The sequence below is a fragment of the Balaenoptera acutorostrata genome, chromosome 20, assembly GCF_949987535.1.
Source record: "Balaenoptera acutorostrata chromosome 20, mBalAcu1.1, whole genome shotgun sequence".
Classification (NCBI taxonomy): domain Eukaryota; kingdom Metazoa; phylum Chordata; class Mammalia; order Artiodactyla; family Balaenopteridae; genus Balaenoptera; species Balaenoptera acutorostrata.
In genome coordinates this window covers 2,585,479-2,597,656 of record NC_080083.1, presented here as the reverse complement: position 1 = coordinate 2,597,656, position 12,178 = coordinate 2,585,479, and the positions used below count along the sequence as shown (strand labels likewise).

The 12,178-nt window shown below is 38.4% G+C and overlaps 1 protein-coding gene across 14 annotated transcripts in view; it reads left to right on the top strand.

Moving 5' to 3' along the window:
• The window catches only part of NCOR1 (nuclear receptor corepressor 1), a 147,772-nt gene that overhangs the window by 26,271 nt on the left and 109,323 nt on the right, over positions 1 to 12,178 (top strand). For all 14 annotated transcript variants that reach the window (XM_057535237.1, XM_057535226.1, XM_057535236.1 and 11 more), the window contains exons 3-4: positions 3,086 to 3,219; positions 10,621 to 10,813. In XM_057535237.1, coding sequence (XP_057391220.1) covers positions 3,086 to 3,219; positions 10,621 to 10,813 — 327 coding nt within the window. The remainder of the gene's footprint in view (positions 1 to 3,085; positions 3,220 to 10,620; positions 10,814 to 12,178) is intronic.

Here is a 12,178-nt window from a genome sequence, read left to right as displayed (position 1 = left end):
GACAAGCGGGGGCCACTCTTCATCGCGGTGCGGGGACCGCTCTTCATCGCGGTGCGCGGGCCTTTCTCTATCGCGGCCCCTCCCGTCGCGGGGCACAGGCTCCAGACGCGCAGGCTCAGCAATTGTGGCTCACGGGCCCAGCTGCTCCGTGGCATGTGGGATCTTCCCAGACCAGGGCTCGAACCCGTGTCCCCTGCATTAGCAGGCAGATTCTCAACCACTGCGCCACCAGGGAAGCCCTATTGTTTCTTTTATTCCGCTTCTTACTCTTCATTGTGTACTCTTCATTGCATCCTTTAGGAATTCTTTGAGAGACGCTGTTACTGGTGAATTTTCTGAGTTCCTGAATTCTGAAAAGTTTGTAGTCCTAAAACTTGAACTATGATTTGGTTACTGAATTTGTAGGTTCAAATTTGTTTTTCTCTGAACTTGGAATATGTATTTGTGTTTCGTTCTGTTCAGTGTTGCTGATGAGAAGTCTGCTTTTATTATGATCCTTCTTACTTTGTAGGAAACCAATTTTTTATTTCTTATGACTAGTAGTAGGGTTTTCTCTTCATCTTTTGTTTTCTAAGATTTTGATATGTCCAGTGTGGATTAATTTTTTAAATCTGCTCAACTTTTCTCTTAGGCCCTTTTATATCTGAGGACTATGTCTTTTTCAACTTCTGAGAAATTCTATTCTATTATTCTTAGAATATTGCCTTTCACCTGTGGATATTGAATGTTGGAACCTTTTACTGTAGCTGCCATTTCTAACTTCTGTAATTTCTGTATCTTTGTGCTCTACTGTGTTATGAGAGAATTCCTCAGTTCTGTCTTTGCTTGCATTTGCCCTTCACCTCTGTCTGTTCTACTGTTGTTTAATTTCAGTGATCAACTTTTTAATTTCTTTAATTGCTATTTGGTTCTTTTTGAGGATATTTTTAATACTTTTGTGTCCTTTTTCACTTTCACTTAATCTTGTCTGTTTCTTTGGATGTAAATTCTTTATTTTTTGAGTTTTGATGTACTTTTTTAAAAAAATGATTTCGTCTTTTCTTCAATGTTTTTTCTTGTTTATATTTTCAACTTTGTACCTGATATATTTTCATAGACTGTGTATGAGATAATCTTTTTACTGTTATTTGCTTCTAATGAAAGGTTCTGGACCTCCTGTCCTACTCCATGTTTCAGTCTGGCCAGCTGTACTTTATCTGTTTATGATTTTCTAAACTTTTGTTGATATATAATTCATATAACATAAAATTCACCATTTTTAAGTGTATAATATAGTGGTTTTTCATATATTCACTATGCTGGGCTACCATTACCATTATTTAATTCTAGAACTTTTCCATCACCCAAAATGGAACCCCATACATAATAGTAGTCAGCCGCAATTCCTGTCTTCCCTCCATCCCCGACAACCACTAATCTACCTTATGTCTCTTGATTTGCATCTTGTAGACATTTCATGTAAATGGAATCATATGTGGCTTTTGAATCTTTTTTTTAACTTAGCATTATGTTTTCTAGGTTCAACTATTTTGTAGCATGTATTAGTACTTCATTTTTTTAAATGGCCGAATACTGTTCCATTGTACAGATATATCATGTTGTTTATCTATGTATGAGTCAGTGGACATTTGGATTCTGTCTTCTTTTTGGCTATTGTGAATAATGCTGCTTTGACAATTTGTGTTCAAATTCTTGTGTGTGGACATATGCTTTTAGTTAGTTTGTCTATATACCTAGGAGTGGAATTCCAGGGTTATTTGGTAATTCTGTGTTTATCTGTTTGTGATTGTTAGTATCTTTTCAAAAGAAGCTTTGACCTTTTCAACAAAAAGTCAACAAAAGAAAAGTAGAAAAACAAACATAAAACACCCACCTAGAATGATGGAAAAACTATTACTCTTAACTAGCAGGTTGATTCTCTGGACTTCTGTTTCTTCATTTGTAAATATATGTGGATTTAACTAGATGGCTTCTGTGTCCCTTCCAGCTTATCCATTTAAAATTTAAGATAGGAATGCTTTTTAGGATTTCATATTGAACACAAGGGTTTGAGACCTTATTACGTGAATAATATAGATTAGGAGTTATTGTGATATGTTATTAGAAGAATAAATCAAATATAGGTTGAGACTTCCCTGGTAGCACAGTGGTTAAGAATGTGCCTGTTGGGCTTCCCTGGTGGTGCAGTGGTTAAGAATCTGCCTGCCAATGCAGGGGACACGGGTTCGAGCCCTGGCCCGGGATGATCCCACATGCTGCGTAGTAACTAAGCCCATGTGCCACGACTACTGAGCCTGCGCTCTAGAGCCTGCGAGCCACAACTACTGAGCACATGTGCCACAACTACTGAAGCCCGCGAGGCTAGAGCCTGTGCTCTGCAACAAGAGAAGCCACTGCAATGAGAAGCCCGCGCACCACAATGAAGAGTAGCCCCCACTTGCCGCAACTAGAGAAAGCCCGCACGCAGCAACAAAGACCCAATGCAGCCAAAAATAAATAAATAAAATAAATAAATTTATTAAAAAAAAAAAGAATCCGCCTGCCACTGCAGGTTCGAGCCCTGGTCTGGGAAGATCCTACATGCTGCAGAGCAGCTAAGCTTGTACTCCACAACTACTGAGCCTGCGCTCTAGAGCCCATGAGCCACAACTACTGAGCCCACGTGCTGCAACTAATGAGGCCCGCATGAGCCTAGAGCCCATGCTTTGCAACAAGAGAAGCCACCGCAATGAGAAGCCCCTGCACCACAACCAAGAGTAGCCCCCGCTCGCCGGAACTAGAGAAAGCCCACGTGCATCAATGAAGACCCAATGCCCCCATAAATAAATAAGTCAATTTTTAAAAATTAAAAAAAATATATAGGTTGAACAGGAAATCTCATTTTGAATTCTTTTGAATGATATATAGTTAATGTTGATTGTTTTAGGTTATGTGAAAGAGTTAAATCAGTGAAGGATTGAAATCATTGCTGCTTCTTTCCATACTTAGTGGACCATAACTGCCTTTGTTCATTTGTCCTTGGTTTGGTTTCATGATGCTTTTCACTTCTTGGTTAATAATTAATTTATGATTATTTTACCACTAGGAGTTTGCAGTCCCTGATTATCGTTCTTCTCATCTCGAAGTCAGTCAGGCCTCCCAGCTCTTGCAGCAACAGCAGCAGCAGCAGCTTCGCAGACGACCTTCCCTGCTTTCAGAGTTTCACCCAGGTTCTGACAGGTAACAGGCTTTCTTTTACATTTCCATCCAGGACTGAACTTGTGTCATTTATTTTATTACTTTAATTTTGTTATATTTAACTTGTAATCTTATTAACCAAGCTGTGACTGGTCATTTACAGTTTATATTTTGAGCTCTTTTATATTTGTTTACCATTTGGAGTAGTTGTCATAATAGTTAACAAACTCTTAAAAACTTGTTTCCAGAGTTCGGAGTTAATGCTGTGTAGTGGGCAGTCAGGTAGACCTAGGTTTGAATCCTGGTCAGCTGTTGTGGACTTTGTAGCATTGTGTAAACAGGTGTTCTCAATTCAGGCTGCATATTAGGACCACCTGGGGAGATTTAAAAGCTTGATTCCCAAGTCCCATCCCAGAATAATTAAATGAGTCTCTGGGATTGGGCCCAGGTCATTCTCATTTGCAGACAGGGTTGCCAGTCAGTGATTTAGACTTCTCAGACCTTAGTTTTCTACCTGTAAAAATGAGGATAATAATGGCATTGTCTGCAAAGGGTAAGTATTTGGTCAGGTAATGTTGGCCCCGTCCATGGCAGGTACTCATTTTCTCCAGGGTCCTTACCATTTCTGCGGTCTTTTACTCCATTCTCACTCTTCATCTAAAGGATTTTGAAGTATAATAACTACCTTTATTAAATCACCTTTCTTGAGTCCTTGTTTTAGCAGTTTTGTAAAGAACCTGATTTCCTATTTTAAAAATATGATTACTGTTTAGGTTTTAAGATGATAAAAGGTTTAAAATTATTCTGCCATGTTTAAAATCATTGTAAAATGCATTTCTTGGTGAAGGTTGTGGAGAGAATTCAGATCACTCTCCTCTACTATCTAGCAAATATACAAAGATGGTTTTTTTTTAAAAAGGGCTAAAAATGCACCCTGCATAAAAAAGGAAAGGATACAGCCACTGCCATAAACTTGGAAAAGTGGCATTCAAGGAAGGAATGAGAAGAATATTGCACAACTTGGCCTCCTGGTTCCTACTTTTACTCTCAAAGAAGCAGTGTTGAAGAAAGAAAGAAGGTTAGTGTAGTCGTAGGATTTCTCATGATTGCTCCCTAATTTGGGAAGACATGAGTGGGGGTGATGATGTGGTGAACGGTTGGCTTAGGAATCCCCATTATGCCATCCTGCAGGAAGGATAGTTAGAGTGTGCCGCTTTCCAAAGTGCTGAGCCAAAGCCCTCAGGACTGGTTTACCTGTGTGGCTGGTGGAGCGGACCAGGATCCTTAGCAAAGGCTGTCACAGCCCCATCCGAGTTTTCCCCTGATTTGCCCCACTTTTCTGTTTCCTCAGGCTATATACTTCCAGAAAAGTATTTAGAAAGCCATATCCAGTCCTCCATCTGTAGACAGACACATTCCAGGCAAAGTGGGGATGAGCAAGGAAAACGCCCACACACCATTCCACACCAAAGAGAGAGTCTGGGAAGGGTTTCTCATAGTATGCCTGAGCAGGAGGGTAAGGGATGCCATGAACAGGGAAAACATATTCCTGGAAAGGAAGATTAAAGCAATACAGTGTTTCAAAAACAAAGACCCGTGTGTGTAAAGAAGATGAAAAACAAAGAACATGCCCCGTGAGTGCTGTGCACTGTAGAACGTAAAATTAATAATGAAGTATTCAAAAGCAAAATAAGGCAAACATATCAGATAAAATGAAAGATTGGACATTCCTGTGCCCCCAAGACCACCATTTTAAATTCAATATATAAAGTGAGAAGGAACAAGGAATAAAATAGATGTGGCTGAAAGTCAGTCCTTTGTCTTGGAAGAAAGGTCTAGAAATGATCAGAGTGGATACAGAAGAAAAGGACAGAGATTAAAGCAATTAGAAAGAAGTGGATAAATATGGAGGGCAAATTAAAATCATCCAACATGTCATAAGAACATGTGTTTCTGAGGTGGAGAACCTGGTAAAGGAAAGGAAATAATATTCATAACTTTAAAAAAAAACCACTTATTTTCCCTTTAAAGTGAAGGAAGAACTCAATAGGTTGATAGGACATACCTTGCTCCAAGAAAAATTTGCACAGAATGATCAATATCGAGACAGATCCTGGTTATTATTAAAGTTTAAGGCTAAGTAAAAGAATCAGGAATCCAGGAAACAAAACACAAGTCCTTGATATGGGGAAAAGAATCTGACAGAAGATATTAATAGTAGAGCAATAGCTACAAAGTTCTGAGAAAAAGAAATTGAGATCCAAGAATATTTATATCAGACACGTTTAAAAGTAACAAGCAGACGTTTTCAGACATGAACGCACTGAGCATCTAAAGCTTCTTAAAGAATTTCTACGTGATGGAATCCAGTCAAACAAAGAATGGAAGCCGTGGTAAAAGGACTACAGTAGCCATAAACCCATTCAAGTGGAAAGTCCATATGAGACATCTTGATGAATTATGGTTCTTTAACGGAATGTCAGTACCAAATCTTGACAAAGTAAAAATAAGTACCCCAAATCAGAGGTACGATAAGTAGTGGGAGAATATTTAAAGGTATGCATTTGAAAAGTGTGTGTGGAGACTTCCCTGGTGGTGCAGTGGTTAAGAATCTGCCTGCCAATGCAGGGGACACGGGTTCAAGCCCTGGTCTGGGAAGATCCCACATGCTCAGGAGCAGCTAAGCCCGTACTCCGCAACTGCTGAGCCTGTGCTCTAGAGCCCATGAGCCACAACTGCTGAGCCCACATGCCACAACTACTGAAGCCTGCACGCCTAGAGCCCACGCTCTGCAACAAGAGAAGCCACCGCAACAAAGAGTAGCCCCTGCTCGTCGCAACTAGAGAAAGACTGCGTGCGGCGACTAAGACTCAACGCAGCCAAAAATAAATAAATAAATAAATAATTTATCTTTAAAAAAAGAAAACTGTGCCTGGAGTGATTTGATGACTTCTAAAATGGAAATATATTAGGTTAAAAAATTAAAATCATAATTTTAATTAATGCTCTTCATAATTATTTTCCTAACCCTTTAGCAAGAATTTTTTAGGAACTGATTTCTTACGCTAAAGGAGTGTTGACGTGGAATATAGCAGTTCCTTCATTTCATTTCATTTTTTTTCTCATATACATATCTGTATAAAAATAAACCAAATATTCTGTATTTAAAAAATATGGTGATTCTTCTGTTTTATTTTTGCCTGTATATCCATACATCCATACATAAAAATGATGTCTGGGAATGATATTCACCCCTAATTATAGTTGTTTCTATGTGGTGGGATTTGGGGTGATTTGCTGTTTAGTTCTGTTATATATTCCAGGAATTTTTTTGTTAGCAAATGTTTATCATTTTATAAACACAGCACTTATAAAATGTAAGAGTCATTTCTGTGTGAATGTCATTCATCATGTTTTATAGATTTCATTGGAAAAATTAGTCCAAATAGCATTTTAGAGTATTTGGATATTTAGATAGCAGATACAGAACAACTGAGGTAGTTTCAGATATTATAAAAGATTCACTGAGGGCTTCCCTGGTGGCGCAGTGGTTGAGAATCTGCCAGCCAATGCAGGGGACACGGGTTCGAGCCCTGGTCTGGGAAGATCCCATGTGCTGTGGAGCACCTGGGCCCGTGAGCCACAATTACTGAGCCTGCGCGTCTGGAGCCTGTGCTCCGCAACAAGAGAGGCCGCGATAGTGAGAGGCCCGCACACCGCGATGAAGAGTGGCCCCCGCTTGCCACAACTAGAGAAAGCCCTTGCACAGAAACGAAGACCCAACACAGCCATAAATAAATAAATAAATAAATACTTTAAAAAAAAAAAGAAAAGATTCACTGAAACTCAGATAATTGGTTTTCCCTTGAGCAACAAGAGGCCAAATCATATTTATACATTTTTAAATTTAAGTGAAATTAATTTTGTTTCAGACAACAGCCTTCCTTAGGTGGGAATAAATAAAATAAATTGATGTAATTCTAGATGGTCTTTGTGGGCCACTATTTTGAATAGCTATGAAGTTTATGACATATTTCCCCTAAATGAGGGTTATCTTTTTTTTTTAAGAAGTTGAATATTTTATTATTAAACTGTTTCTTATTTTCCTGCAAGGCTGTTGCTTCACTGTATAAAAATAGCACCAGCAAACACAGTGTACTGCAAAATTAAGATAGTAATGTTCTTCATTGGACACTGTACAACTAACAAACTTTTCTCCACTGCCATTTATTTCCAGTGGCAAGTTCACTGAGTATATTTTGACCCAAATCCAGGGATGACTGTAAGCAAGTTACAATATTATATAAGGTTAAGATAACAATGTTATCCTTGAATTAGATTTTTTTTTTTTAAAGGAACATAGTTTATTTTTTATTTTTATTTTTGGCTGTGTTGGGTCCTCATTTCTGTGCGAGGGCTCTCTCCAGTTGCGGCAAGCGGGGGCCACCCTTCATCGCGGTGCGCGGGCCTCCCACCATCGCGGCCTCTCTTGTTGCGGAGCACAGGCTCCAGACGCGCAGACTCAGTAGTTGTGGCTCACGGGCCTAGTTGCTCCGCGGCACGTGGGATCCCCCCAGACCAGGGCTCGAACCCGTGTCCCCTGCACTGGCAGGCAGACTCTAAACCACTGCGCCACCAGGGAAGCCCCAGATAATTTTTATAACTAGTTTTACCACAGATAATTTCAGGAATTCTGAATATTATAACTGAATATTACATATTCTATTCATTATAACTAAAAATCACAGCGTGTTGTGAAAAAGATGCATAGTGTTTATCTGAAATCATTAGGAAGTTAAGGGGTATTTTCTTCAGGCAACACTGTTGTGAGTAGTTTCTTTTGCTAAAAGTTGCTTTTTAAAAATCTATCCACCACTAATTTAAGACAACTATGCTAGATTAAGTTGTTTCAACTACTTTATTTAGGGGTTCCATTTTCACTCCTCAATAGATTTTATGTATTTCTCATATGCTTCTTCACTCATTAGTTCATCTAGTTCTGAAGGGTTACTGAGGGTCATCTTGATCAGCCAACCATCTTCATAACAAGATTTGTTGAGAAGTCCTGGATTTTCTGCTAGAGCTTCATTAATTTCAGCTATTTCTGATAGAGGAGAATAGAGTTCACTAGCAGCTTTCACACTTTCCAGAGCACCGAATTCCTCTTGTTCAATTTTCTCCCAGCTTCAGGCAGACTACAGTAAACAACATCTCCCAAAGCTTCCTGTGCAAAATTGCTGATTCCCACTGTTCCAACACCGTTTTCTGTTGTTACCCATTCATGTTTGAATTTACGACCCGACAGCAGAGCGGGTCCGGTGCGCGGCGCCCGCCCGCAGTCCCCAGGGCCGCGGCGGGCAGGGCGCGTTGGGCGCAGAGATGGCGCGCAGGCTGCAGACCGTGGCCCGCACGTTCCGCACCATTCGCAGCGCCATGTTCGCAGGGGTGCAGAGGGTCTCCGTGCAGCATCTAGAGCGCCCCCGGCCGGCGGGGAGAGGGGTTATCTTTTTTAAAAAATTAAAATGATTAGGTACATTTCAATAAAAAATTCATTTGATAAACTTGTTTTAAAGCTATTTAAAGATGATACTAAGAGCTGATGAAAGTCAGTAAAATGTAGGGAATTTTAAGTCTAAAAGGCTACAGAGATACTTTAGTATGAAAATCTGTTTTTTTTTGTTGTTTGTTTGTTTTGGAAATACCACATTTTATTTTTCTATTCATCAGTTGATAGCTGTTTTCAAGCACAGATTTTTCTGTGGCTATCTATATATTCCGTTTTCTTGGTCATATACCTAGGAGTAGGATTGCTGATTACATGGTAGTTTTTTTGTTTGCCATTTGGGAAACTACCAGACTGTTTACAAAGTGGCCACACCATCATACGGTATTAGTTTTTTTTTTTTTTAATTATTATTATTTTTTAAAAATAAATTTATTTATTTTTGGCTGCGTTGGGTCTTCGTTGCTGCGTACAGGCTTTCTCTAGTTGCAGTGCGCGGGCTTCTCATTGTGGTGGCTTCTCTTGTTGCGGAGCATGGGCTCTAGGCACTCGGGCTTCAGTACTTGTAGCATGCAGGCTCAGTAGTTGTGGCTCGCGGGCTCTAGAGCACAGGCTCAGTAGTTGTGGCGCACGGGCTTAGTTGCTCTGTGGCATGTGGGATCTTCCTGGACCAGGGCTTGAACCCTTGTCCCCTGCATTGGCAGGCGGGTTCTTAACCACTGCGCCACCACGGAAGTCCTGGAATTGTTTTTTTAATTTCATGTCCAGATTGTTCATTGCCAGTGTATAGAAATAAAACTGATTTTTGCATGTTGATTTTTTTTTTTTACCCTGTAACTTTGCTCTGTTCATTTATTAGCTCTAACATTTTTTTTGTGGATTCTTTTGAGTTTTCTACATATGAGATTGTGTCATCTGCAAATAGAAATACTTCTTCTTTTTTAATTTGGATGCCTTTTCTCTCTTTTCTTGCCTAATATTCTGATAAGAACTCCCAATACTATATTGAAAAGAAGTGGCAAAAACAAGCATCCTTGTCTTACTCTTGAAGCTTCCTACTCCAGTATTTTTTGTGACATCATTGTGAATTTTAAGGAGACAATGGGGTCTTATGTCTTGAATGAGATTTCATATTTTTGAAGTATAATAAAATTGTAGACCTCAGGGTTTATTTTATCATCTATCCTAAAAACGAAACCCCATGATTAACTTTTCAATTAAAAGTTGTTTTGTGAGACATTCGTTTAAAGCTTGGCCATAGGTAAGATGTCGCTTCTGTAAATACTTCGGTAGAAAATGCAAAGTCAAATTAACAAACACCCATACATAGTACTCTATACAGTATATCATGTAGAGAAATTAAAAACAGATTCCTGACCTTCAGGATACTTAGGTACTTGGGGAAACTAGACAAAATACATGTTTTAGGAGTCAGAATTATGTATTCAAAGTACTGTTGCATTCCCACTCAAGAGACTTGTTTTTAAGTCTTAATAATACCTCACAACTCGAGTCATTTATCTTTCCATGTGGCAGTTGCTGGGAAATTTGTTATTATTTTTTTTTTTTCTGCTTGCTTTTATTATTGGTTGAAAACGGTGGCTCTGCTAGTCTAGATTATATTCAGTTATTATGGCATAGGTTTAAAAATACTTTATGGATATTTTTCAGCAACTTCAGATTTTCTGCAAGTTGAAATCTTCTGTTACATCTTTCACTACTTTATCACCTCTACTCCCACCTCCCCTGAAGAAACTTTTCCTATCAGAATTTAAGTTTAATAGTACTTTATAGTGAGGTATATATTCTCCTGGGGTGAGGGAATTCACTTGGAAGTGAGCATAACTTTTCTTTTATTTCAAAGTTCAACCAGGGATGTTAGCAGGAAGTTGTGCATCACTTAAACATTTTCAAGTGATTATTTTCTTTGTATGTATTAGGCCTCAAGAAAGGAGAACTGGATATGAGCAGTTTCACCCAGGCCCTTCCCCGGTGGATCATGATTCACTGGAATCCAAGCGCCCACGTCTGGAGCAGGTTTCTGATTCCCATTTCCAGCGGGTCAGCGCTGCGGTCTTACCTTTAGTGCACACGCTGCCAGAAGGGTTGAGGTCTTCTGCAGATGCTAAGAAGGTAAATATTTGTTCTCTTACCCTGTGGAGTTGTCGGTCTGAAATGTTTGTTTAGCCATATTCAGGCACAGCGCCTAAAAGAAAGTCCAGTTATGCCAGTCTCTAAAGGTTAGTGCTATGGGAAAGTAAAAATTTTGTTAAACAAAACTAAAAACCACAGACTTAATACTCCAGACTTTTAAAGTCAGTACTTTTAACTTTTTGGTAAATGAAAACAATCCGAGGACTGCTGTAAAGAAAAACTGCTGTTGAATGACGTTCAATTGCTGTTAAATCTCAAGCATTTTATATCGGCTTGTTGGGCTGTAAAATGTGGTCAGACTCAAGACTACCACAGTTCTGTTAAATTTAAATTAAATTTTAAATAATACCCTTAAATTCAGTTGCAGTTTATTAACTTACTGCATAGGAGAAGACACGTTTTAGGTCAGGTTTAATTGTGCTTATAATTTTTAAAGAAAGTTTCTTTTTCTAATTTATGTAAAAAATATGTTCTTGCAAATACAGAGGAAAAAAGTTATCTATAATTCTCTGTCTTAGAGGTAACTGTTAACTTTTAATATGTAGCTATATCTCGTGACATTTCAAACAGTGTGTATTGTGGATTTATGAGAAGGTTCTATTAAGATCAAACCTCTTTTTCTCTTATGTTTATTGTTATTTGCCTTTCTTTTGTGAAATGCATCTTCCTGTATTATGCCCTTATTTTGTTGCTGAGTTTATCATATTTAACTGTCTATTTTGCTTGTCATTAAATCTTCAGATTAGGAAGTACCTGGCACTTAGTAGGTACTGAATAAATATTTGTTTTAGAAAGAATAAACTAATTCTTTAAAACACTTTTAACAATAAAGTGTTAACCCCTTTACTATCATATGTTCATATCTCTTACCCCTGCCTTTTTGTTATCAGATATCTTTCCCATAAAGTTTATTTGCCTTTATGGCTAATGGCCCTGTCCACCCTGATATCAGATAAATAAATACACATTTTCTTTGAGTTTTTATGCAGTGAGAAATGATTTAAAAGATAGTGAATATGTTTGCAGTTTATTTTCAAATAGATCAACTGGAAAAAAAAAAGGTAGGTGTGTGCATGTGTATAGAGACAAAGCAAATACAGCAAAATGTTACAGCTAGTGAATCTAGATGAAGATATTGAGTGTCCATTATACTAGTCTTTCAACTCTTATGTAAATTTGAAAATATTCAAAATAATAAGTTGGGTGGGGAAAGCTCTTTGTGATAAGCTAGAAATGAACTAAGCTTCTAGGAATATTGAGACCTGCTTCACTATATGAAGGATCTGTATTATAGTCTATGGGTTTATAAGAAATGTTTGAAACATTTAAAAAAGAAGGAAAGAA